At 39.5% G+C, this 27,703-nt stretch overlaps 2 protein-coding genes across 3 annotated transcripts; one reads left to right on the top strand and one right to left on the bottom strand.

Annotated features, from left to right (window-relative positions):
• Positions 1-49: 49 nt before the first annotated feature.
• Positions 50-12,227, top strand: nox1 (NADPH oxidase 1). The gene is made up of 13 exons (XM_023278319.3): positions 50-208; positions 415-510; positions 1,347-1,457; positions 1,946-2,030; positions 2,833-2,978; positions 5,913-6,106; positions 6,197-6,323; positions 6,430-6,522; positions 6,605-6,846; positions 9,510-9,672; positions 9,917-10,063; positions 10,148-10,272; positions 11,104-12,227. Exons 1-13 carry the CDS (start codon positions 164-166, stop codon positions 11,228-11,230), a joined length of 1,701 nt encoding a protein of 566 aa, XP_023134087.1. The 5' UTR covers positions 50-163; the 3' UTR covers positions 11,231-12,227.
• cstf2 (cleavage stimulation factor, 3' pre-RNA, subunit 2) lies at positions 12,222-26,905 on the bottom strand. 2 transcript variants are annotated; one of them, XM_023278320.3, is made up of 14 exons: positions 26,694-26,905; positions 26,359-26,437; positions 25,966-26,135; positions 25,730-25,866; positions 24,464-24,583; positions 24,176-24,298; positions 21,810-21,921; positions 20,307-20,366; positions 15,853-15,952; positions 14,343-14,542; positions 13,843-13,967; positions 13,515-13,598; positions 12,632-12,788; positions 12,222-12,506 (listed from the first exon to the last, which is right to left on the bottom strand). In XM_023278320.3, exons 1-13 carry the CDS (start codon positions 26,788-26,790, stop codon positions 12,663-12,665), a joined length of 1,533 nt encoding a protein of 510 aa, XP_023134088.1. In that variant the 5' UTR covers positions 26,791-26,905; the 3' UTR covers positions 12,222-12,506; positions 12,632-12,662. The 2 variants fall into 2 exon arrangements, with proteins under 2 accessions (XP_023134088.1, XP_023134089.1); XM_023278321.3 differs by lacking the exon at positions 20,307-20,366 and having other exon boundaries at positions 26,694-26,898.
• Positions 26,906-27,703: the final 798 nt, after the last annotated feature.

The raw sequence follows: 27,703 nt of genomic DNA, 5'->3' as shown, positions 1-27,703 counted from the left end.
AACGCAATTTCAGCGGCTGCAAGTTTGGCTTCCTCGTGTGTCATCATCATTACACCTGCACGGGAGGAGGGAGGAGTCCGGGCAGCAGGTATAAGAAGACGAAGCGCAGGTGGGTTGAAGATGTAGGGAAGCTACTGCTGCGAGGCGAGATAAAGCGTTCGAAATGGGGAACTGCATTATCAACAATGGCTTTACGTCCTTCATGCTGGTGAGTTCTTCATATTCACACTAAAGTGGTCACGTTTTTCACGCCGCGCCTTGCATTTTTGTGGCCGGAAGAGATTTTACGCACGGCTTCTGTGCGTAAAATACCGCGTGTCTGTGTCCAAACTCTTGCGTTGTCGACGTAAAAATAGCACTTGGAATTAAACTGCATGATTAATGGTGGAAACGTGATCCTGACTGTGTTGGCAGGTGGTCTGGATGGCCATCAACATCTTTCTTTTTGTCTGGTATTACTTCTTCTACGACCTGGGAGATCAGTTTTTCTACACGCGTCATCTTTTAGGGGTGAGTACAGAGACTTTTAAACACCTCGAGTCAGAAAAGATGCCAAGTTATTGCTTCTTTGGTTTTATTTAGTGCTGGAGGAAGCACCATTATAGCCCTGTTTTTTTTTTTTTTTGTTTGTTTTTTGTTTTTTAAGCTGAATAACTACTCCATTGCTGCTTTCTTCCATTCACATATCGCATTGTTGTACATCTCCAACAGTTAAAAGAGCTATCACTGACCTAGTTGTGACATTATATGAATATAATTGTATTGTGTAGCTGATTAGTTGAAGCTACTAAACTTTTTAACCTCCATGTCAGGGCTCCTTCAAAGGGTCTCAAGATAAGTCCGAGGGATGTGGATGATTAATGTGAGCAGGAGAGCAGAAAAAAACACTATTCTGCTCCCTAAATTTCAGATCTTAAAACTTTTTTAAGTTCTTTAATCTCAGCCTTTTGTGAAATAATGACAAAATGTTACATCTGTGGGCTTTAAGTTGTTGTTTTAATAAAACTACAGTGCAAACTTTAAAGGTGAAAATTGTTTGATAGTTCTGCTACTAACAGGCCCTAACTTTTTTTTTTTTGTTGTTAATTACGAGAAGCTGAAAAAGTTGGAAACAACTGCCTTAATCTGTATAAATGTTTAATTTTTTGTATAATCCTAATCTGTACAATAACTAAAATCTGTAGCCTTCAGATAAATGTAGTAGAGGCAGCTTTAAATGGAAATGCATAAATACAAGTACCTTAAAATTGTCCTTAAGTAAACTAATATTTACCTTAGCCTTCCTTCCATTTTTTTTCTTTTCTTAATTCGGACTCATATGAATGCATCTGTAATTTTTATTTCAGTCTGCACTGGCCTGGGCCAGAGCTCCAGCTGCCGTCCTCAACTTTAACTGCATGCTGATCCTCCTCCCAGTGTGCAGGAACCTACTGTCTCTGATCCGAGGCTCCTTCGTGGTAAGATGAAAGTGTTTACATTTCACAGCAGGGCGAGGCTTGCTCAGAACATGCTGTCATTATCTCTCAAAGGTCACATATTCCCATGCTGACAACTAGTTTGACTTCTGTACATCCAAGAAACATCTCTGATGTGTTCACACCAAGCTAGTTTCATCTTGTGATATTTATATACATTTTAAATTGAATTTTATTGCTATCAAGCTTAGGTTTTCTGCTTAGCTTAAAAATTAAAATTTGATGCACTTGTGAAGCCACATTTTAAAATATTCACCAAGGATTTTGTGCTAACTAGAATAAGTCTTTGAGTGTTACTGTGCACACTCGACTGCACAATCTGAGCAGAAACTGAACTGATCATATTTTTCATTTTACCTCCGCCAACATCCGGCTCTATTAATAGACACAAGTTGGCTTGCTTTCTGCTGTGGAAAGATGGGTCGGCCATGCTTCACGTTTCATTTCTTTCCTTTTCTTTGTCTTTCCAGTGTTGCAGCAGAACAATGAGGAAACAACTAGACAAAAATTTGAGTTTCCACAAACTGGTGGCGTACACGATTGCACTGATGACAGGTGAACTGATGCATGCATGTCTCGTTGTCTTATCTTTCTTCTGAATGAGTTTCAAAAGATGGTTCAGCAGTAAAGACATTCAGCAGACCATGACAATATTCACGGTGTAAAGATGGAAATTCACGATTGCTTTAGTTAAAAACAGCATTGTTAAGTTAATTTGAATGCATCTTATTTTACCACTGCTGTAGTTGTAAATTTGAGTAATGGTTGTCCTGAGTAAGAAAAGCAACAAACAATTCAGAAAAACGGATCAGGATTTTTAAAAAACGTGTGCTTCAGCGTTGCACGGTTTTCATGTTTTGTTTACCATCTTCCAAGCTGTACAAACATGTTTGACCTGCAAGATAAGCCGCAGGTGTCTCAGTTATCAGGAAATTTACTCAAAGCTGACGCAGAAACAGATTTCAGTCCATTTTTATGGTGCGTCACATGGTGGTAAACTCATGAGGTCATAATAATTAGGTAAGAGGAGTCTGAGTCAAACAGAACTTCTCCTCAGAGATAAGAAAAAAATCAAGTCCTTTGCACTGTAGTGATTACACAAATTCCAAAACCAACAGATTTTTGCATTGAATTTGAATGTTATAGTAGAAGAGCGATTTTGTAGAGTAGATTACTTTACTCTTTGGCTGACTTGCTAAAAACACATAAAATTACATGCAAATGTCAATCTACACAAAAATGAAGATTTAATTGAATGTTTTTTTTGTTAAAATATGTTTCTTTCTAAAGGGAGGCAGAAATAAACATGAACTAAATTGCAGCAGCAGTAACATGTCTCCCCTGTGTGTTCTGACAGCTGTTCATATGATCGCCCACCTGCTGAACGTGGAGTGGTACAACAACAGCAGACAAGGCGTTTATGATAAACTCAGCACTGCTCTGTCTAACCTGGCGGACACGGAAAACACAACCTACCTGAACCCAATCCGCATAACCAGCCTCGTAAGTCATCCACAAATTACAGCAAAAATGTAAAATAAAATGAAACAAATCCTCAAACGTGCGTGGAAAATTCAGTTGCAGTGTTAGAGTCGATGGTCAGGATGAATGCGTGTGTAAAACGTAATAAATAATGTTTAGAGTGGGACACCAAGCTGTAATATTTTAGACATTTTCAAGGTTTAACAGAGGACCGGCTACATTTGTTACTGAATATATATATATATATATATATATATATATACACACACATACATACACACACGCACATATACACACACACTGCCAAGGAGGCAGAGCCTTGGCAGAGTCATGTGATGATTGGCTATTGGTTTGTGTCTGTTAGCAACACTACTCAAAAATGGAATGACAGATTTGGATGAAACCAACCAGCACTGCTGAAATAAGTATGTTAAATAAGTAAATATCATTTATATTTGTCAGCCAATCCTAAACATGAGTTGTTCTTATTAGCTACCAATCACAATATGTGATTTGATATGTCTGGCAGAAAGGGGAAAAGATTTAAACTGAAATAAAGTCAACCTTATACACTTTGAAGAAACCAAATGCTAGATATGTTAAGAATGTTTCTTAAATTTAGCAACAAATTAGATTAAGACTAGACAATGTCTCTCTTATGTACTGTTTTGGGAAATCTGCATTTGTGTGATCTAGCTTATGTTCAGCCTGCCACAATGATTACATTATTAATTCATCTAGAACAGAGTCAGAGTCCAGATAATTTTATTTCTTGTCTTAGATTTGCGGTTTTATTTTTTGATGCTCTTTATTTGAGACATTTCTTACAATAATTCTATAATTCCAATATTTGGATAATCTTAAGAATTAAGGATCTACTTATCATCTTAAAATTAAAAGACTAACTACATCAGATAATAATTTGTCCAAAAAGGTAATTATTGTGACAGGTGTACCTCTTACTCAGATATATTATATTAATATTCATAGCATGTGGACCAGCTGGACCAGAGATAGTCTCTGATTTACCTTTCTCTGTCTGAGCTCTGCATTCCTTCATTTCTTTCTCTCTCTCTGAACTCTTCCTCCTCCATCTCCTCTCTGGGATGCTCTTCCTCCTCTCTTCTTTTAGGCTGGGAAAAGCTGCTGGTGGTTCCCTTCCTCTTCATTCTTTACTGTATCCTACAAGAATCACACTGACTGAACTATGTTTTTTCCTTTGATAAATTTCATTATTAACTATGATACAATCTGATGTGTACAATTTAAACCTTTAAAGCGATACTTAACATGTAAACGTTTTTTCAGCTGTAAACTAAATGATATGACTGTACTATGATGAAACACATCAATGTTGGTTTTATGACCTTGACACCAAAATTATTAAAAACAAAAAAACCCCAAAACAAACAAACAAAAAAACAAAAACAGCATTAAACAAGCAGGATGTAGTTTTCAAACAGTGCATGATAACCTGGTGTGACTGGGGGTTTGGTTACACTTTAATGTCATGTAAAGTCTGAGTGAATGTGTGATTTCTTTTGACTTACAGTCTGTTGTCAGAACCACAGGTTGTAATTATCAAAAAAAAAAAAGAAAGGAAAAACTTCCACAGACGATCCCCCACCATCCTTCTATGGCTATTCTCTAACATTAGCTAGCTACATAAGTAAAAATTAGCAAGGCCCAGGCTCACTGGAAACCGTGGCTCGTCTCGCAAGCAAACACTTTATGTGAATTTAGACACTATTAGCATTTAATACATTGTGAACAGTTATATTAGCATGTAGTCTAACCCAGTCTAACTAGTGTCTTACTGTCACACCGAAGTCCAGCTGTCATCCACATGAGTGAGGTCTAAGAGCAGCTCCCTCGGGGGGGCGTGTCGCCTCGTATCTGTAGCAGCATAGACTGTACAGGACGTGACGTCTACATGGTGCATTCGAAAGCACTCGGACATCGGAGTGTCACTCGTTATTCGTCCTTTCTGGACTTTCGCTCTTTACGGCCGGCCACAACCTTTCATATACATATTTTTGAATTAGATCTTTCAGAACTGGGGTGGCAGCCGGGGTGGCAAGGCATCTTCTAGGGGTGGCAGTTGCCACCCTATGCCACCCCAGTAGATCCGCCCCTAGAAGTATAGATTTAAAAAGTTCAAACTGCTGGCTAATACTATGGCTAACAGTTGAAATTGTTAACTAATTGAATGGATAAACAGTTTAAAATGCTGAAAAAAAGAATTATTAGCTGAAAATGTGGACTAATGGTCAAAACTGTAAAAATATGGTTTTAAAAAGTTAAAATAGTTGGCCTAAAATATTGACAGACAATTGAAATTGTTATGGATGAACAGAAATGGCTGTTTAAAATTGGCAGTAAACAGGGTCGCAGTTTGGCTAATTGTTGAAATTCCAGACATAGGAACTAAGTGTTGAAACCATAAATAAAGTCATTAATAAGACAAAATTATTCCTAAGTGGGCATGAACTGTTTGTACAGCATTATTTTGGCGTTACATCTGATTGCTGTTTTAGATCTCTCGCTCAAAATCATTAACGTCAGCTTGATGGTGTGCCGCCAGCAAAGTTACTTGGATACGCAGTCTGGAAACCTTTTTATTTGTGTAAAATTTTGTGCCTATCAATCAAGCAGATGTGGAGAGCCTTCACTAAAACATTTTTACCTGCTGGTGGCAATACAGAAAGAAAGTCAACAACGTCGCTATCGTTTTCTGGAGATCCGTCAAATAGTTGTTGAGGGATCTCACTTTGGACTGAAGTGGTAGAAAGCTAAGCGTCCAGCTGTTTGGGTGTACCTTGATTCTCACAATATCTAGAGGCCCAAACAGACAAAACAAGGCCGAGTCAATGTAAACACAGCTTAAATCTCTTTCATGCTTGGCTGGTCTTGTTGTTGTGAAAGAAGTCTCACATGTTCCTTCTTGTGCCTCAGGATCCGCAGCAGATTCCCACCTACTTTGTGTTCACCACCATCGCTGGCCTCACCGGCATCATCATCACTCTGTCGCTCATCCTCATCATCACCTCGTCCATGGAGGTGATCAGACGAAGCTACTTTGAGGTCTTCTGGTACACGCATCACCTCTTCATCATCTTCTTCGCCGGTCTCGTCTTTCACGGAGCCGGGTACTGGGCACATCTCGACTCTTCTTTTCTCACGCCGGAACTTCATCATAGTTTCTGAAAACAGGTTTGACTTGTGTTTCTAACCTGCAGGCGCATCGTGCGGCGTCAAACGAAGACGGATCCACCTCATAACTTTACCCTTTGTAAGGACCGCATTGACGACTGGGGAAAGATTCCTGAATGTCCCATCCCTCAGTTTGAAGGAGGGTTCCCACAGGTTTGTCTTGTATTGCTTCAGTTAACTTAATAGCTACAACGGCTACCACGATAAAAGCCTCTCTAATAAATGTCAATTTAATCACATTTCTACTTGTTTTTCTCAGACCTGGATGTGGGTGATCGGTCCAATGGTTCTGTACATCTGTGAGCGTGTGCTTCGTTTCATTCGTTACCTGCAAATAGTCAAATACAGAAAGGTATATTCGACTGATTCATCATTGATCGGCTGCGTCTTCAGTTGTTTTGTGCATCATCTCAACTCGTGTGCTTCGTTTTCAGATCGTGATGCGACCGTCCAAAGTGCTGGAGCTGCAGATGGTGAAGAGCGGTTTCAAAATGGAGGTGGGTCAGTACGTCTTCCTCAACTGCCCGGCCATCTCCCAGCTGGAGTGGCACCCGTTCACCATGACCTCTGCCCCCGAGGAGGACTTCTTCAGCGTCCACATCCGCTCGGCCGGAGACTGGACCAACAAACTCATTGACATCATGCAGAAATTACCAGAGGGGGCACAGGGACCCAAGTGAGTAATGCTTTGAAATAATCTGATTCGGTGCGTTTTGAGGCCAACTCTGTTGTTGACATGAAGGCAATCAACTGTTTTCATTTCTCATTAATTTGATTTTGATGTCGGTTTGTTCTTTGTTGGGCAGTTTTTTGTTTGTTTGTTTTTTTAATAGAATATGTTGTGTTAAGTATTGTATTTTATGCAGTGATTTGGATGTTAGTTGTTTTTGTATTTTTGCCTGCTTCCACTTTTTCTGGGTAAAACCTAAACCTGTTTTCTCCCAAAATGTCAGACAAATTCCAAAACACATCCTACAAGCTTACACTACTAGAAAGCAAAGTCCTTCAAGGGAAGTCTTGCCCCTCACCAGCTGTCTTATTACCACCCCCAGGCAATCATTTCAGGTTTGCAAGACCAGGTTCCTATTTAAATGAATAGAAAAAGAGCCATAACTGTAATTTCACCAGTCACCGTGGCTTGCATGTGTAGAATCGGCACTTGAATGTGATGAAACCAGCTTAAGAAGTTACTTGATTTACTGAAAAGTAAGATTTCATTATGTGTTTTCCTCACATGGTATTCCTAACAGTTTAACAACACAATTGGCTGGATATTTCCCTGTTGGGCTGTTGGAACAAGACAAGAAGGTTTTTTTTCTGGGTACAGGGACTGGAAATCTGGAAGTCTCTTATAGATTTCTATTCAGAATTCCTTAAGTGTGTCTTCCTTTTTATAACATTTCTGCTGAAAGGTCATTTTCATTTAAATAAATCCAATAAAAGCATAAAATGACATTTTTCTACATTTATTATACCACTGCGTTATACACATATTTAAATAGCATAATAGATGCCACCTACAGTGTACAATTGCTAAACAAAAACCACAAAAATTAAACATATGTCCTTCAGCATATTTACCTATCAGTCCTTTTACGACTTTAACTCTGTGCTTATTTTAAAAAGTACACTTGAGCCATATCTGTGTTTTCAGTGAAACAGAATCTGAAATGCAGTCACAAAACATTACTCTTACATTCTGAAGTTCAAAATTAATTTGCATGTGTGTGCCCTAAACATCAGTAGAAGGATCAACTTCCACTCGCCTTTTTTTTTTTTTTTTTTAATAAACTTTAATTTCCCTAACTTTTGAGGGATTTTTTTTAACCAGAAGTGTTAGTGTCTAAATCAAGCTGCTGACTGAAGGTCTCTGCACATATGCAGTTTTCATCACTTTGTAAAGAGGGGGATGAAAACATGACAAATTCTCTTGGAAAATGTTAAATGTATTCAAAACCTGTGTTGGAAATCTTGAATGTTTTCGGCTGTGATAGAAGCGATTCTCGTCTATAAAACTGAGACAGCTGGTTGAGAAAGAAGTCTCAATAGAGGAGCCATTGATCATGTCACACAATCTTCAGAATATCAGTTGCTTGCTGAAATTTGTGTACCATCTCAAAAAATGCACTAAAATTTATCTCAGACTGTAAGTAGTATAGTGCAGTCACTAACTCTATGTGGCACTAGTCCATGGTACATACTTGTCCATGTTAAAAATGAATGCTAAAAGACTTTCTTAGGCTTTTGTCTTCTAATGTCAGGAATGGACTGAACTTAAGATCAGACAGGTGGGAGAGCTTTAGGTCAAATCATCGTTGTCCATAAATATGCATAAAACAAGAAAAGCTGAATACAGATTGCAGGTTGTTTTGTTTTTTGGGGGGTTTTCTTTAAACTGAGATTGCGCTGCAGATGGTCTTGTTTGTATGGAACTGCTAATTTGCATGAACGCTTATGAGTGTCGTAAGGCTCATTGGCTTTGATTCATGTGGGAATGAATTTACAGTATATATAAATCTGTATCTATTTGCTGTACCCAATATGACATCAAGTCTGACTCCCAAAAAAAGAGTTGCAGCGGTAACGATGTGAAATGATAAAATAATCTAGGTTGGTTTCACTGTGTTTTTTTTTTTTTTTTTTTTTTTTTTTTTTGCTTTTGGACTAAGATTTTTCTTTTGTCAAATTTTAAGTCAAATGGCACCCATATTCGTGGCAAGTGCACAATGATTTAAAGCTGGACTGTGGGACATTAAATGAACATCTGTTGCATCGCAGACTGCAGGTTGAGCCCATCAGCACCTTGTAAATTGGGATCACGTGCGATGTCTGCGGTGACATTGACTTTAATTTGCCAGAGCTGAAGATGTGACAGAGGAGGCAACAGCAACTAACAGAAAACCTAGGAAGTATCCAAGAAAGATTTCCGAAGCTCCACATAAATAAACTTCAGAAGAAAACGGTCTAAAAAGAAACAAATGGACAGTCAAGTTGACTGTACTAGGAGGGTTAGCTGTAGGAGTAGTAAAAATTAAAATTTCAGATAAGAACCTTTTGTCATGCTGTCATTCAGTTGGAGAAAATCTGTCTTAACAGGTGTTGCTTGTCTCAAGTAGAGCTGCTTATCGTTAAAACAAGCATAATTAAAATATAACAGGCCTAAGCTGGAGCCTTGAGGTACACCACTGGAGATGATCATATTATGAATGTAGTGTGTCTATATCTATTTTCACACATTAACTGTCTGCAAGTTTCTTATTTAAAAAGGTTTTCATGTTTTGGCTGTCACCTTCAGTTCATTTGCCCTGAGAACTGAATTCATTTCTTGTTCTGCCTCAGAATGGGTGTGGATGGACCTTTCGGCACAGCCAGCGAGGACGTGTTCGACTATGAGGTCAGCATGCTGGTCGGTGCCGGTATCGGTGTCACCCCCTTCGCCTCCATCCTCAAGTCCATCTGGTACAAATTCAAAAACTCCAATCCCAAACTGCGCACCAGGAAGGTGAGAACTCAAACATACGCAATCGGTGTGTTTCTGTCATTTAAACCTGTAGATCTGTATCACGGCCTTGACTCACGACTGCACTTGATTGATGAGAGACAAGACCTGCTATTGTCTTTTAAATAAAGACGACTGTGTGTTTTTAACAATACGCCATGTAAGAGGACGAGTCATCGGCAGCATGGCCAGCTCTTTTGTAAGAGGACCATTGTTTAACATGTCTGCATCTGCTTCCTGGTTTCAGATTTACTTTTATTGGCTCTGTCGGGAAACCCACGCCTTCGAATGGTTCGCCGACCTGCTGCAGGTGTTGGAGAGGGAGATGGAGGAAAGAGGCATGGTGGATTTCCTCACCTATAAACTCTACCTGACCGGATGGGATCAAAGCCATGTATGTGTGTGAATCACACGCTCAAAGTCCAGATAAACATTGAAGTCATCTCTTGTTGAACTCAGCTGTGTTGCGTCTCCGCAGGTTGATCACGTGAAGGTTCGCTTCGATGAGGACACGGATGTGGTCACGGGGCTCAAACAGAAAACTCACTACGGCCGACCAGTCTGGGACAAGGAGTTCGAACAAGTCCGCAAAGAAAACCCTACGTAAGACAAAATCCTCATTTTAGAAAATGCCAACATATGCTATAGTTCGTGTTCATGAGCATTTCTCAGAAGTATGGGGGGAGAATATGTTAAGATCCTTTCCTGAATCTAATGCAAAATTATGAAAATGTTTTATAAGTAAAAGTCTGGCATTCAAAATGTAAAGTTACAAGCAGTCCTGTGGCACAAAAAGGGGAAAACACTGATATGTTGCGTATTATTTTTACTTACTGCACGTATTTGATCAAAAGTTACTAGCCATGTGTTAAACTTTTAAAGTATGATATGTTATTCACTTTATAAAATCTGCTTATTGCCTTGGGGTTTTTTTTTTGTTTGTTTTTTTTTTTTTTAAATCTGACAGTACAACCTGCTTTTTATGCAAATCGACTTTTACAATTTTTTACATTTATTCTGATCACTGTTTTTTCCACGTTTGGTTTAATCAATTTACACACATTCCTAGAAAAAAAAAAGATGTTTTCACTGTCATTATGGATGATGGGTATCTACTTTACAACAGTGTGGAAAAAAAAAAGTGATTCTGCTGTGTGTGTTTGTGTGTTATTAGTTAGATCTTCAACGTGGTTTGTGTTTGTAAAATGTTAATCTGAAACCTACATTGGAAATTAGCCAGTTTTATAGCTGTAAACTGAATGTAATAGTGCGAAGTTCAGGTTTAGTGGACGAGGAGTATCAAGTAGCTGAAAATTTAGTGTCTCAACTGTGATGCGGTTCAGTATTTGTTCAATTTTCACTTACCACAGCTTGAGACTCACTTTACACATTTTAACTTCTGTAATCAAACTCTTTTGTTTTTGCTGTTCTCAGGTCTGTGGTGGGAACTTTCCTGTGTGGCCCCGAGGCTCTAGGAAAGGTCTTGGAGAAGAAATGTGCCAAATACTCGGACGTGGATCCTCGAAAGACCAAGTTTTACTTCAACAAGGAGAACTTCTGAGCAAACGGAGCCTCAGCACGTCGGATTTGTGAAGGACAACAATTAGTGGGGGATTTCTTTCACCACGAACTATCTGAGGTTAATTGATGGTGACAATGCTGCCAGGCAGGACAGGTGTGTTTTGGCACATTAATCTATACGGCTCCTACTAAGGAGGCATGGCATGTTGTTGTATCAGCACTACTCAGGGACTGGCTCACTCTTTTGCAATTCTAGCCTTTTACCGTGATGAACACGGAATCATTTTGGTTGTGTAAGCTATACTGATTATGTAATCACTGTTTTATTTTAGGTTACATTCCAAATGAAGCCATGCTAGTTACCGAACAGGATTATAGAAAAGAACTTTAGCGTTACAAAGACACATGGACCTCAGTTGCACCTTCAATTAGAACAGTATGCAATGGGATGCTCTTCTTTGAAGGTACAACCTTTGGCTACAATCAATTATTTCCACTATCAGAAATGTCCAGAATTAGTGAGCATTGACCAAATGAATGTCTTCAAACATCTCTTCTTATCCAGCCAATTATCTAAAACCCATATTTAGCAATCTTGACAAATCATATTTTTATCCGATTCATTTTGTTGACTAGTTGTTTTAGCTCTAATGTAGCATATTTTAGCTGTCCTAATAATCAGAATGTACTTATGATTGAATAAAGTGTATATACTGTACATAACATGTTGTGTTTAAATGCATGGTAATGTGTTAGAAGGTAAAAGAACAACTATTGAGCTCTATAATATTTTAAATTGGACACCTAAAGATTTATGGCTTAAGGAAACAGGTTTCTGGCAAACCAACAATAGGTCGTAAAGACTGACCGGTTATTTCCTCATCAAATGATAAGAAATCAGGAGGAAGACTCCTGTTACCTGTGGTTAATAATCCTCTGAAGTTACAGGAAAGAACTTTTTTTGTACTCACTGTTTTTAAAAGGCGTTCCTCATGTACAACTCGGAACTCTCGTAAAATAAACAAACGCAATCAAGGTATTCTTGTTTTATTGACAAAACCGGTTTCCAGAGCTACGACGTGACAGCAGTTGGTTTGGGGGAAAAACATGAAACCTCATGACATTCTTGCTTTGCCTTCACATCAGCCTATCAAAAGTTTCACTTTGTTTTGAATCCACTTGCACCAACCTTAGGCTTTCATACAAAACACAATATGATTTAAAGAAAACTATACAATATTCTGAACTAAGATGACACGTCTTCAGACTTGTCCAAGCAGCTGGCAGCTCAGTCAGGGAGGGGCAGACTGCAAGTCCTGATGTAATCACATGGAAAAACAAAAGGACAGGAAAGTACATTCATGTGTCAGAAATAAAGTTGCTCCATGACAATATGTTTCCACAATCTGGCAATTTTTCAATGAGGAAGAAGACACTTCACCTCTGCCCTTGTTTAGATTTTTGTCAGAGTATCAAGGGGCACCGCTGGCAGTCTTCTGAATCTGCTCTTTGAGAATGAGGATGCTCTGCCGCTGCTCCGGGGGTAACATGGCGATCTGTTCTGGGGTCAGCTGTAGCACCTGCATGATCAGGGCGGCCTGAAGACGGACGGAAAAATACCATTTAGACAAAAAAATCTCTACTGGTAGTATTTCAGGTATCTGAATACTGCCTCATAAAAGCTGTTATTGTGTTAAAAGGTCATCAACTGTTGTTTCAGTCACAATTTGCAGTCAGTGAATGAGAATTTCTGGTTACTGATAAAGGATTTTATGTGTTTTATGATGTGTATGTCTAGCCATGAAATATTTAATTATTATTGTGGTTGCCATCCTTGTGGTTTCACCTCCTGAATCAAGGAGCACAACACCTGAAACCATGTAATTGTTGTGTTCATCTACCTCTTAAAAAAAAAAAAAAGGTCAATGGTAATTTTTTTTTTTTTAAATGACACAAAAATTTAAAAAAAGTTGCTCGAAAGAAATGAGTAACTGGGTAGTGGCATCTCCATATACTGTAGTGGATAGTCTATTAAAGGAAAAAAGTTCTGCTTCCTCCAAAGACCATTTTGTTTTCTTTCTCAATTCTTAGTTGTTTTTTTTGAAAGGGTTATGAAATAGAATAATAAAGTGAAAGGCGGACACAAAGACTTACCACCCATTTTTAATTTTCTTCTTTATAAAACAACATAAATGAGATTTCTTTATCCAATTTGCATTTTATTTTGTTAATTTCATTGAACTTACACTTTCCAAACTTCAAAATCTTCTCCATGCTTTTGTTTTGGTTGACTTCTAATAAGTGAGAGGTTAAGAGACACCCACCTTCTCCTGATCCTGTGTGGAGACCTGACTCTGCCCTGGACTGAAGCCTCCTCCTGAAGGGGGAACACCAGAAATACCAGGACCCTGCAGGACCAAAAATAATAAGTTCTCACTGTTTTTAAAGGTACATTTGAGCAGATGACACTGATTGCTGTCAAATTTTTGTCCCTTAAGTTACATATTTCCTCACCAAATTAAATAAAAATTACAGATTTCTTCAGGGTTTTTTTTTACAGTTTAAGCACGCAGAAAAGACTAAATGAGTGGCTAGAAAAAAATTAAATAGAAAGAATGGACACAGTTGACTAATATGAGATGTAGCTGTTACCGGTCTTGCAGGTGGAGGGGCGTTTGGGCCCATGCTATGCGGGACAGGGCCTGGCATTCCTGCTGCTATGGGAACCCTCTGACCCGCCACTGGTCCACGGGTGTCCATCGCCCTCGGGTCACGGCCTGCAGAAGGAAACAAAATTCACACCTCGCTGAATACTGAGCCAATCACTGTAGTGCACACTGTGAGAAGGAAAGGCAGTGGACCATTGCATTGTACAGGACAGTGACGTTATCAAACATAAGGAACTAGACTTGCTTTTATTCAGATGTAACCATAGCAGCAAAAGAAAAAAAGGATTGCCAGATTAAACATGTCTTCTCATAAAAACCTGCAAGGACAGAGCACTTTTGTTTGATTTTTTTGCTGCTGGATTTGACTGCCAACTGAGATTAAAGGTGAAAAGGAACTTGTGTAAAAACGTTGACTACGTGCTCACAGTCAGATGACTTTAAGCCTGAGGTTCTCAAACAATGAATCATTATTGGAGCGGCTACCTCTGGTTTCAATAGGCGGTCCCCGTTGCTCCATCATCGGGGGCCCTCTGGGGTCACCCATCATGTTTCGTGGTTCACCCATGGGTGGGCCTCTCATGTCCATTGCAGGCCCTCTCATATCCGGAGGGGGTCCGCTTGCCATCTGGGACATGTGTACAGGTGGAGCTTGGTGTGGTGGTGGAGCTCCCATGTAGCTCCGGCTAAACACATGCAAAATAAAAGCAAAAATAATCTTTTGGAAATAAAACTGACAAAGTAGCAATTACAGATTTCGGGTGGTTGATCTTATACTGAATATAGACCAATCAGCCACAGCATTAAAACCACTGACAGGGGAAGTGAATAAAATTTATTTTAAAAAATAAAATGTTCTTTTGGGAAACCTTGGTCCGGGCATTCATTTGGACATTCCTTTGACAAGTACCATCCACCTAAACATTGTTGTAGACCTCCATAGTAACAGTGCTCCAACGCTAGCAGGAGAATATCGTCCCGCCACGCCACAAAAACTGCTCAGAAATGGATCAAGGAACACAACCAAGAGCTCAAGGCACTGACCCCGCTTCTAAACTCCCCAGACCTCAGTCTCATCAAGCATCTGTGGGATTCGCCGGAACAAAACTGATCTACGAGGCCTCACCCAGCAAACCGCAGGACTTAAAGGATAAGCTGCCAATGCCGGAGCCAGACACCACAGGACACTCCCATGTCCATGCTGCAACGGTTCAGAGTGGTTTTGGCAACACAAGGGGGGCATAGTCTGATAATATTATGTTGGTGATTTTAATGTTGTGGTTGACTGATGTACTTTTACATTACCATTCAGCGATTTGTCCTCTTTATTGTAGTTTCCCTTGTTAGTGGCAAGGTCCGCCATTCAGCAGCAAGTCATTATGATTCAGCATGAAGCCATTGTTACTGTCTATAATCGATACAAACCTTTGCCACACTGCTAACACTATACCAGACCTGTATTCGGTCACTGCTGATGCAAATGGAGCGTTTCCTGTTGTTTCACGCACATCAATTGTTCAACAGTTCAAACTGGGTGGGGCTTGCAGGGGAATTAAAAGCATTCTCCACTCATTCATGAAAACTACATGTACAAAACAAAACACCAGCTGGTCAGTTACAATTATATTCAAGGGAGGGATGAAAAATGAAGCTGCAGTCGCACAACTGCACACGTCTAACTTCTCGGCAACTCCTCTATTGTGTCCACAGTGGAAACCACCTCTTGTGTGTGCGACATGAAGTCGGAGATGTAATTGCAACTGTTGTTTACAACCATGTTTGCTCTACAAACCGACACACTAGTTGTTGTATTTCAAACACTAGTATCTGCTCAACAAGTTCTGGGATCTGTGGTATTGCACCTCACATGTTGTAACAACTGGTTTGGCAAAATGATCCAGGAGCAACATCTTAAGGATTACAACATGAATGGCTTGAACTGACACTCCTAAAAGCCACACCTGCTCTGTTATTAAGTCAAGTGATGCCTTCTTACTTGGGATCTATGACCTCTCCGGTGACAGACAGCAGAGTTCCTCCTCTGGGATCGTTGGGACCGTCTCCCAGCAGGCCTCTGGGGGGGATACCGCCTGGTCCTGAGAAAAGAAAATCACATATTCAACCACATGCCTACACTCAAAAGAGACACTTCTGTTCACTTGTAGGGAAATATTTAATGCCTAATCCATTAAGAACAAGCTGCAACTCTGAATGGGCTGGAAGGAGAGACTACACACGTCTATAAAAAGGTGTGTTTGCACAGCATAGATATTTCAGGAAACACCCAGGGTTGTTTGGGACGGATAAAAGACGGAGAGACCACAGCAAAATGGCCACAGCCCAACGTCACAACACACAGGCAGACATCAGGGTGTGAGGAGGGATGCATAAAGGCAGGAGAAAATGGGAAAATTGATATCTCCCATCAATATTCCTAAGAAGATTAAAGGTCCAAAACACATAAAACAAATCTGTTGCCACAGATACAGAAAACCTGACATGATAATACTCTCCTACTTGTGTCTTGTGAGTCTGATGTGATTTGGCCATGAGACATCACAGACAGGAGGCATGCAGAGAGAAGATCAAGAGCAACGGATGTCTCAGTGTTCAATTATGTTAAAAGCATGTCTAATAGCATGAAAACGGCAACCAACAGCGATACTATCCTCAGTAGACAGTAGGGCACGACAACGGGCTTTTATCTTTCCCTGACAGTGACTGGACTTGAGTGTGAGCTATGAAATGATTCCTCTAAATGTTTCCATCATGTAACATTTCCATACAGCCTTTCTACACTTGGCCACTGCCTGCTTCACATTATATTCCAATTAGATGACAGCTAGAATGCACCGTTTGTCATGTACAGTGGTGTTTGTTTAAGATTTATGTAGTGCAAATGCAATTCATGACTATACATTAAAAGGAAAAGTTCTTTCTAACTGCATTCAGTTATATTAACAGTAAATAAAATAATCTAATGCATAAAAGAAGTCCTGGGCTTCTGTTACTTTGTTGTCATAATACTATCATGGAAAAATAAGAAGAACTTGGGCAGATTTTTGACCACTGTTGGTGAGAAAAACAAGCAAGAGGACATCGAAGCTTGATTTTATATTCTTTTTTAACAGTAATGTGCTTCTTGAAATCAAACGCAGCATTTCACATCTTAGTCTGGCTCTTTGCTTTCTAGGAAACAAAAGGCTAAGTAGCCTGTTCTTACATCACGCTGGGCTCACACTACATGAGATTTAAAATCCTAACAGATTTTTTAACAACGCACATGAAGAAACTTCATCAATGTTTGTCTTTCTACTCTCAGTCATGAACACGTTGCGAGATTCGAAAACACTGGTACGGCGCACACACTACGGGAAGCTAATAAATTATTCTGCCAGAGGGAGCAATCTGAGAAATGCGGCACCTCACATGATCTCACTGGGAAACAGATGTAAACAAAAGGGAGAATGTGATCCAACAGTTGTCTTGTTAATAATAACTTGCGGTAAGAAAAAGAAGAACACAAAAGCAAAAGGTTAAATGAGTCTGGATGAGAAAGTGGCTGGAGAGATGCAGTCGACATGGGTTGTCTATTCTTCAGTGAGAACTGGAAGTGATATTTTAACAGCTTTAAAAGGTGCCATATGGTGAAAATCCATTTTCATTTTGTTTGGTATGTTTGAAAAACTTGGAGGTGTAACATAAAAAGCTGTGAGAATGTGAAGATGCTTACAAGTGCCATTCTTCTAGCCCCTCTGCCTCTACTAGATACCATCCGAGCTTTAGAAGCCAGTTAGAATTTTGCTCATTTGTAAAGTAGGAAATGAAGAATCAATTGCAACATTCTCATAATCCTTCTGAAGTGACTCCACCAGGTTTGTTTAATTTCTAGAGCTTCTTCTGCTAACTCTAAAGTGTCTCAGCCATGAGTAAAACACACTAACGTTCCATTGTTTAGGTGCAAGAGTGAACACAGGAGTCTTAATGAACTCTGAACATCTGAGGAATTGAAGCTCCATTTTTGAAAGCAATCACATCAAATGTGTGCGTGCAGTACATGGTTATCACTACCATTAGCTTTCACTGTAAGCTCAAAAGTCAGATCTCTGTGAAAATTTTAACACTGAGTGACATTCAGAGAAGGTGTGAACTGTACGGCCAATTTGAAAACAGTAAACTAGGGCTGGATGGGATTTGTGTCGCCAGCTGTGTCTTAACTTGAGCTTCTGTTTACATCTGTTCGCTTCTCTCCTGCTCTCTGTGCTCACATATGCTGCTTTTTAATAGAGCCAAATTCCCAATAAAGCTGTTCTCTTTTGCAAATTTTTCGATTTCTGTTTTGAGACAACAGAGAGGATCAAAACGCAGCTAATTACGACTACAAGTTACCCAGCGGAAACTTCCGGTTAAGATCCAATCTGCGACTTTTCAACACAAAACTACTGAGCCTATATCCATGAAGCTTCAAGCACAAAGTTTGATGTTATCGAGGTGAGTCTGCAAACAGTTTAAGGAGGTTTAGGAATGAATCTATAAATCTCTCATACTGCCAAGAGCTCAAGACTAAATTTCTCCTTCGATTGTCAGGAGGGTGAAACGGGCTAATGCTGCCTAAAACTGCTGGAGCCTGAACCTGGCATTAGTGAGAATGATACATGCTGCATAGATGAACTTCACACAGCTGCAGCTAATGACTGCTGTTAACGATTACATGTCAGATTTCCTCTGTTTCCTCTTTATTCTGGCAATCAATTGTCTTTACCACTAATAAACATCCCATGTTTGAACTGAAAGCCTTCATGTGCATTTCTATTGCATCAGAGGAGGAGTGGGAGTCCTGTGAAAATCTGCAATGTGTGAATGTTAACATTTTTAAATCTGTATACAGCATATCCTGTCCCATTTAGCTGCTAAACAAAAAGGACCTAGTTCAAATTTGGTTACAGGTGTGGAGGAAAAGCTACATTCCACCAGCTCACTGACCCAAATTTGCCCACAGTGCCATGGCAACAGCATCATGGCAATAAACAGAACATCAACACAGAAAATGGAAATGAGAAGACCTTTTGGGCCGAAAACTTCACCCTAATGTTAACAACACTTGGCCTCAAAATCTAAGATATGGCATGTTTTGAACGAGAGAAGATATCTTGTGGTCCATCAGTCTGGACTAAAGAGAGCTTATGTCTCTACCCAACTCTGCCAAACCAACAAACAGACTCTGCAAAGTAATCCCCAAATCAATGTAATTCAATAGTGACGGGAGGCTTATAAGTTATTTGTCTTCTGTTAAAAACCACAGATGGGTCTTTACAGAGAGTTTGAGAAAAACGGCACAAGGACAAAACTAGTCCAAACTGTTAGCATAGAAAATATTACTGTTCTGTAAGGTTCTCATACAACTGATTTTAAGTTTAAGAGTTTGTGGTTTATAGTTTTACGTCTACATTACACCACACAGAGATCACCTGTCTGCATCAAATGGTTTTCCAGCATCCTGTTAATCCAGACGACACAACCTGCAATCACACCCGCCACATCTGCACATGTACTGCAGGTCATTTAAGGCAATCAGTGTCCCAAACAGACCAGACGACCTGGTGTGCTGAGCTGATGAGGCCCGTGGAACCTTTTAAAAGCTCCCTCATAGCACCTGAAAGTGAACCATTGAGCATCTTAAGTGCCCTTTTGTAGCGATAGCCATTGAGCTGTACAATGCAGTCCAAAAATAAGCGAGATGAAGGCAGAACATCTGCACACGCTGCACAAACTGACTTCAACTGCATTTATGCATTGGCCTTCCACAAAAACAAAACGCACCATTTCTGCAACATTTAGAATATTCAAATTTTGCATTTTTCTTCACTCAATTGCTCCCCTCTACTTACTGAACAGCAGTGCTATTGTTTTCTACTATTTTCTTTGTTTGGCTTTTGCTCAAATTATTTAAATAAACGTATTCTGCATTAATTCACTTCTTAGTTTCTTTTTTATACATATTGTTCTTTAATGTACTGTATGCTCGTACTGTTTCCTTTACTTCATGTTGAACTGGAGGTAATGTGAACAAAACAATACAATACTCACAGTACTCACTGTAAAATGCATTTTAAAAATACCTTGGCTATAACACTAGAAAAGTAATCATGCAAAATGCAGCTTCTAGACTATTTCTGTATCTTTTCACATGCAGTGTCACCACTCTCATGATGCTGCTCTTCCTGCTGTAATTAAAACATGTTCTCAGATCACAATGTTTATATAAACAGGCCTAATAAATTATCTAAGGGCTGATTGTATAATGGAAAAGTCATATTTACTATTAGCGGGCATGCACTGAAACAAACTGTGAAAAGCTAACACTAAGTCTAGGATTTGCTGTGCATGTAGAGCACCACTCCCTTCACAGTGCTATGACCTGACTGGAGAACTGAGGGAGTACAGTGATACCTTGAGGTCGCTCGATAGCAGCTTGACCAGACGATCCTGTGGGAGAATGCTGAAGGTTTCCTGAGCCAGCATTAAAAGTGAAAAAGAACAGGAGAGACTAAGACTAAGGAGAGCAAAGCAGCATTTGAGCACACTAATGAAATCATCTAATGCACACAAGATGAAAAGACGTGAGAAGAGAAAACGTCTAGAAACTAAGCAGTAATAAATATTTTACAGGAACATTAAAATATTATAATATCAAATATATAGGGATAAATGTATTTCTGCAATGCATAGACCTTTGTCAAGATTACCGTTGCTTAAGAAGTACCTTCACTAATGATGAGACTCTGGTGACACCTAGTGGTCCCAATGGGCTATGACATGTGCCAAAATATCACACATCTCCAGAGAGTTCCTTGGCTTTCTTTCTGTCCTGACATGATGTGTGAACTGTGGGATTCAATATACACAGGTGTGTCTTTCTAAACTACATCCCAAAAGTTCAGTTTGTTACAGGTGAACACCTCTCAGGTTCTCAAGACTTGTTAAATTAAATGAACCCGATGGAGTTCGACAGCAAAGCATCTGATCGCATCTATTGATTTTAAATAAATGTGTAAAACTTTTTAAAAGCTTGTCATCAAGGGTTAAGAGCTAGTGAAAGATTGTCAATTGTATTCATTTAAAATTGAATCTAAAACACAATAAAGTAGGGATTCAAGATTATGCAGGCATCATCATCTGAGGATAAAGACTTAGAAATGAAATTTTGGCCACAGGACACAGTCACTAAAGACAGGTAAATAATATTTGAATAGTTTATGAATCCATGTAAAAGACATCAAATGTTATGGAATGACCAAATTTATTTTGTTAAGAAGCTTTAAAAAGTTAAATGCATTAGAAACACTGCACTGTAAAAACACTATGTGCAAAAACCGCATGTTAATCCACAATCAAGGCATTATAGTTTATTGTGGGTTAATAATTTTAAACATTAAAAAAAAGCAGGTGGAAAATTCTTGTTTAGTTCAGGGTCTTTACAGCATATAAATTACTGCTCAGTATATTTTTGAATAATGTAAATTCCACATTATTTTTAGACCACAGAATGTTTCATGACTTTAAGAAAATGTCTTGGGTTTAAACTTAATCAACTTTAAGCTTTGCTTTTGCAGCTTGCTTAAACAACCTTAAATTACAACAAATAATAACAAACCAGAGACAGCTACTGTGTAACAACTATGAGGAAACCACTGAGCAGATATCAGACATTCAAAAGCAACCACATTAGCCTGAAGGATTGCAGAGATAACAGAGATATGGCTGCTGAAAGGAAGCACTTGTTTTGGTTGTTTGTTATGTCTGAGAGGATTCAAAAGTGTGAAAAAGCTCTGGAAAGTTGAGGGACTTCATCATCATAATTACCCTAGATAATTAACATTTGGAAATCCCAGGATGGTACTACTACAACCAGTTACTTTGCTGTTTCAAGCATGGATATGGTTTGACTATTACCTGGAGGTCCAGCTGGTCCTGGTCCAGGTCCTGGTCCAGGCATTGGTCCAGGGACAACACCCATAGCTGGGGGCTGCATCATCTGTGGTGCTCCATTGACATGCATTCCAGGCTGAACATGTGACAAAACAAAGATGAGTATTATAAATGAAAACCTTTACCATGAGAAACACCTTGTAACTTCTAAACTAGACTCCTGAGTGGACAAAACTGACGTGTTATGCAAGAATAAACGGTGCATTTTCATGTTTTATTGATTTCAGAGATTGCATTAATTAAAATCATGACCATGCAAAATTAAGAGAGTCTACATAATTAAAAATAATCCCTTTCATTCCCTCACAATGAGTGTGAACTTATTTAAAGATATGATCCCACTACAGTTCTGTCCAAATATTTGCTCCGTTTTATATTCACTTCAACTAATGTCTGCATATTGGATGAGTTTAAGCACATGGTTCTTGATTCAGTTAGATCTCCAGCTGGTTTTGGCAGATTCATGGGTCAAAATTTCCTTTTTGTCAGACTTCAAACAGTAGCCTTGCTCTGACACAATAACAAATATGTATTTGCACATCAAAGCGATGATGTTGCTTCCTTGTTTTAGGCCAAGAACAGGTTAGTTATGTTGAAGAGACATTTAATGTGACAATTACTAAATGTATAATTATGGTTCATTTCAGCCTGGGCTATTTCCCAAAAAAATTGTGACTCTTTGCATGATGCTAACTTTATACTTTCCACCTCTGTTGTACAGACTTGGGGAGTCACACAAAATGGCCTATATCAAGCATTCGCTTCCCCAAAATTTTTGCAACATGAATATTAAATTTTTATTTTCCAGTGTAACGGACAGAAAACATAGTAAAACTGTGGATACTTCTTTTTTTATCAGGTTATTTTTTGGCTTTATTAGACAGATAGGTACAGAGGCAGACAGGAAAGTTGGGAGAAGAATGGAGGGGAGGGAACTGCAGTAATGGACCATGAGCTGGAATCAAACCCAGGCCGCTGCATCGAGGACTATAGCCCCCTGTTTATGGGTCACCCACTCAACCAGTTGAGCTACCTCGGCACCACCTGCAAATATTTTTTGTTTGTGTATGTTGTAGTGGTAGTATCTGCATTTTGGATAACAAGAATGAGATGACAAGATACACACTGTGCAGTTCTTATGAACTGACACTGCATAAGGAGAAAAGTGATGAATAACAAGCATCAAGGACCTCTATCAGGCACAATTTCATGTATGTAATGAGTATTTTGAAAGGAGATGACCTTACATATTCACATTATGAACCACAGTACTACTCCCAAAGCTGGAGGAATCAAACGTGATTGATCACCGAATAGTTTTAACTTTTTCTCACGTAGCACCAAAATACACAAAACACTTCTTCCTCAAACATAGAGCTTTTGCTCAAGTTGGGAGACTGAATGCAAAAGAACAGGTAATGCCTTTCTATAAAGATGTGAGCCAATCATCTTTTAACTTATGAGAATTGGCAAGAACCTAAGTCTGATCCTATGTTTACATCTGCTGTCACATGTGTTGCCAATCTGAGTACTTTTCTTAGTTTACACAGGGGTAAACACATAGGGTCGCATTGGGGCTAGAGCCTATTTCAGCTGACTAAAGGTGAAGGCAAGGTAACTATAAATCAATACGCGACTAATAGGTGGTATAAATCCAGCTATCAAATTTGAAAACAATGTGACAACACATGTGCACTGCCTGGGGTTCATTAAGCCTCATAAAAGACTTTATCATGGTGCCCCTTTACTAGCTCCTACTATGGTCTCTGCCTGCCACCATGAAGAGCCCATTTCCTTGGTTCACTACAGTATTTACCAGTAGGGGGCTCCACCTGGTGGTACAACCAGGCACCGCATCTGATCTACAATCTGCATGTGTGTATTATCTGGGAAAATATATCTGGTGTTACCAGATATTACATATAAAATGACGTGGATCACATTGGGGCAAAAAATACTTCAAGATTTTCCTACTTTTGTATGTCGTTTGCATGTTGGCTTGAGTTAGAGTAGTTACCGTTTACTGTTAGTTGTACTTGGTAACGAAATTTACACCTGTGCCTGGCCAGCTAGCAAAATGACTTTCAGGAAGCTAATTTCTGAATACTGTTAGTCAGATTATCCATGTAAAAATCAAATTTATTGGAAAGCTACAGGGAGCTCATGCTAGTTGCCCAGATCTACGCTGTTATTTGTGACCCCTCATTTATCTGAATCACTGTAGCGAAGGTGGGGAGTGCAAAGTGGGCATGACCAGCCGACTATTAGGAAATGCAGCAGATTGAAATGAACTGGAACTCTTCTTTAAAGAGTAAACGGGTTCTGCTTACCACAGGTTGTGGCTGAGACACTGGTACACTGGGTTGTGCAGCAGGAGGATTGGCTGGTGGTGCTCCTGCACCCTGTCCGCTTGAAACCAGAGGCTGGACTGGAGTTTGGCGATGGAGCATTTTCTGTACAGGAAGTAAACAGAAAAACATCTTAAAAATCTGTTTTGGTTTCGGATGCTCAGGATAGCATCCATGTTTACTGACAAATGGCATTTAAGAACTAGTTATTCTTTTTTGTGCTTCAAATAAATCAAAGCTCTTTTAACAATTGATTTTTTTCATTCTCACCAAGGCGATCTCAGGGTCGACAATCCGCATGACCACTTGGGCCTGTAACAGAGCATAGGCCAGCTGAGGGTTCTGCAGCAGCATGTTCCTTGCCTCCTGGGGACTGTTTTGCACACACAGCTGGAAAGAGAAATCAAATTATCACTAAACATAAGATCGAAATCTGATCTTGTAAACTTCAAGAAAACAAATCAATTGAGGTGGGGGGAAATCCATTTCTTGCATTCATCCCTCATAGATAAGATTTCCTCATTAAAAACAAAAACAAAACAGCTTTGTCGGCTTTTTCTATTCCTTAGCTTTTGCCACCCACTTATGATTCAGACACACATGTCCGTAACCAAACAAAGTTGTGACATCAGCAAAAACCATTTGACAAAGATGTGCAACAATATCTGTACTATCGGAACACAAACACTTTCACTCTGATCAGCATATGGAGCTGTCCTACCGACACGAGCCTTGGTGCAACAAAACACTTCCCCAGTTGGGGGAAAAATGTCTGCAGTGTGGTGTTTCTTTGAGCTTAATGAAGCAGACTGCCAGCTGTGCACAGATAAGGCTTCTCTGGCAGGGCTGAGAGAGACGGGCTGTATAGCAGAGCCTCTTAATGAAAGGAAAGGAAGCATCTGCATACAGTTGTCAGGCTGGAGGTGATTCTGACTGAGAGAAACCATTTTTGCCATCTTTCCTGGAGACTTAAAAGAGTGAGCAGCATCATACAGTCTGGGCTAAATTGTCTGGGCTAAATATGAAGATTTAAATTCTGTTAGTTTTCTCTTCAGTTATAATGTGTTTTTCTCTTTAGTCAAATCTAGTATTTTTTAGCATTTGGCTGTCTTGAAAGTAATGCCAGAAGCAAACTCATCAAAATGCTAAAATGCACCAATTTGTGAAAACAAGACACTGCATCATCTGCTCTACTTGGGAAGACTACACAGTAATACAAAGAGTATAACGAGAAGAAATTCAGCAAAATATTGTGTGAACACCATGCATGCAACATTCCAGAGATGGACTCACAATGCTAATGACCAGGAACTGACCAGGAACTTTAACTATCCATCCAGCAGATGGTTTTGGTGTGTGTGCACTTCTTCTACTGTAGAAAAAGCTGCAGCTAGTGGATGTAGCTAATTTTTCTCTGGATATGCTGAAATTCATTTTAAATGCCTAAGAGGAAAAACAAAGCCTACATCCCATGCAGGGCAGAGCTAAATAGTTACTACTAAAAAAAAAACAAACAGAGGCAATAAACCAACCTACCTTCATCTGTTTCATAAGTTCAAACATCTGCTCTGGTGGCAGACTGGCCACGGCTCTGCTGATGGACTCTGGGGCCTCTTCTGGTTGGACAGTATCTCCGTAGGGAGACTCGATAATGGGGGCGCCTGTTCCCAAACCTGTGCAAGACAAAAATAAATCATAACTGATGCCCAAACATCTCAGTCAAATCCACTACAGCAATCTACAGATAATGCAAAGAGAAAATAAAGGCTTACTTTTGAGCTCTTCCTTGTTTTTCTCACTGGCTGCATTGTCAACACGGAGAGCCCGACCACTGAACTCTCTCCCATTCAGGTTCCGCATGGCACTGAGGGCCGTTTCCTGGTCTTGATATTCACAGAAACCATATCCTTTTGGCTTTCCAGTCTCCCTGTCATATACTAACCTGGGAACGAGGAGGCACACCTGATCATGTCAATATGCAAATACTGAAAGTCGACTAAAAGGTGCTCTTGTATAAAAACTATGATTTTATTCTAAAACGTGAGATTACAGAATTGTGTACATACTTGAGTGTTAATTCAATCTGAGAATGTTGGACTTCTAAAACACAATAGTTGTTAATAGCAGGAATCTGCTGATGAAGCACAAAGAGCAAAAGTACTTACCTGAAGCTGACAACAAGTCCGACTTCAGAAAAGATGTCTTTCAGCTGTTCTTCTGTGGCTTCGTATGGAATGTTTCCCACTGAAATAATTATTAGACATGAACAGCTAACGTTAACACAACACCAATATAAAAATATATTTAATTCATAGTTTGTTTACTGTTTTTGGGGGAGGGTTAGCGTTAAGTTTTGTTCCCTCGTTGCCTCGCTAACAGCACCTCTAGCCGGATACGTATGTTAGCAAGTTTTCATTCATTAGCCTTTGGTTTATCCATTTATTATGAACCTAATAGAAGAAGGAGAGTCTATCCGAGCAAGTAACCGCAATCAACTTACCGAACACTGATCGTAGCGACCGATCAACGGCTGGATCTCTACTCGCGGCAGCAGCGGCGGCTGCAGCGGCGGCGGCGGCAGCAGCAACGTTCGCCATTTTGGGGAGAGAAATGAATGCGACACCAGGAAATTAGAAGAAGACGATATCCGTTTGGGGAAAAGGCCACATTCAAATACAAACGGTGCGACCTTTCCTAACCTCTTGACAAGTGACACTATCCGCCGTCTAAGTTTTGATTTCTTATTTAATTAACCAGCAATGAGCAATAGTTGTTTGAACGCGAGGAGCGCTGAAAAAATGGTGAGTGGTCAAAAGAAAGCAGGTGGCGCTGTTGTTAACTTGTGTTTGCCGCTACCCTGTCACGACAGGTAGACAAAGTATGAAAGGATATAAGGTGGCAATTCTCTAGTTGAAAGTTAAAACAAAAGTCTTCTACAGTCCCAGGTTTTCTGCAACAGAAGATTTGGTAAGTAATTCTTCTTTTAAATTAGCTTGCTAGCCAGCTAACAGTCCGAACTGAAAATGTAGTTGTTGGAAAAAAACAGCAACCGGTTGTAAGTTAACAGTTGCAACCTGTGAAGTGTGAATAATTATATAGTCTGGATTGACAAGCGGATAGATGTGAATGAGGTTGGTTGATAAACTTTCACTCATGTATGCAGTGAACTAGTAACAATATTAAGTCAAGCCAAGTCAAATTATAGTTATTATATTGCACAGTCACAGTGCCTGTACAAAGCATTCACCCCTCTCGGAAGTTTTCCATTATTATTGCTTTTCAGCATTCAATCATAGTCAATTTAATCTGGATTTTTGGACAAGAATTAATTAAAAAATGTAAAATAAAGAGAGGCCTCATCTGGAAATTGAAACAGATTTGTACAAAGTAATGTCAGTTAATTCAAAATCTAAGTACTCACCCACTTCAAGTCAGTATTTTGTAGATGTACCTTTGTTTGCAATTACAGTATTGAGCCAGTGTGGACAGAGTGCAGTCTGCCTTGCACAT

The sequence above is a fragment of the Amphiprion ocellaris genome, chromosome 13, assembly GCF_022539595.1.
Source record: "Amphiprion ocellaris isolate individual 3 ecotype Okinawa chromosome 13, ASM2253959v1, whole genome shotgun sequence".
NCBI lineage: Eukaryota > Metazoa > Chordata > Actinopteri > Pomacentridae > Amphiprion > Amphiprion ocellaris.
Note: the sequence above shows the minus strand (reverse complement) of the source record. Positions and strands in the feature narration are given on the sequence as shown.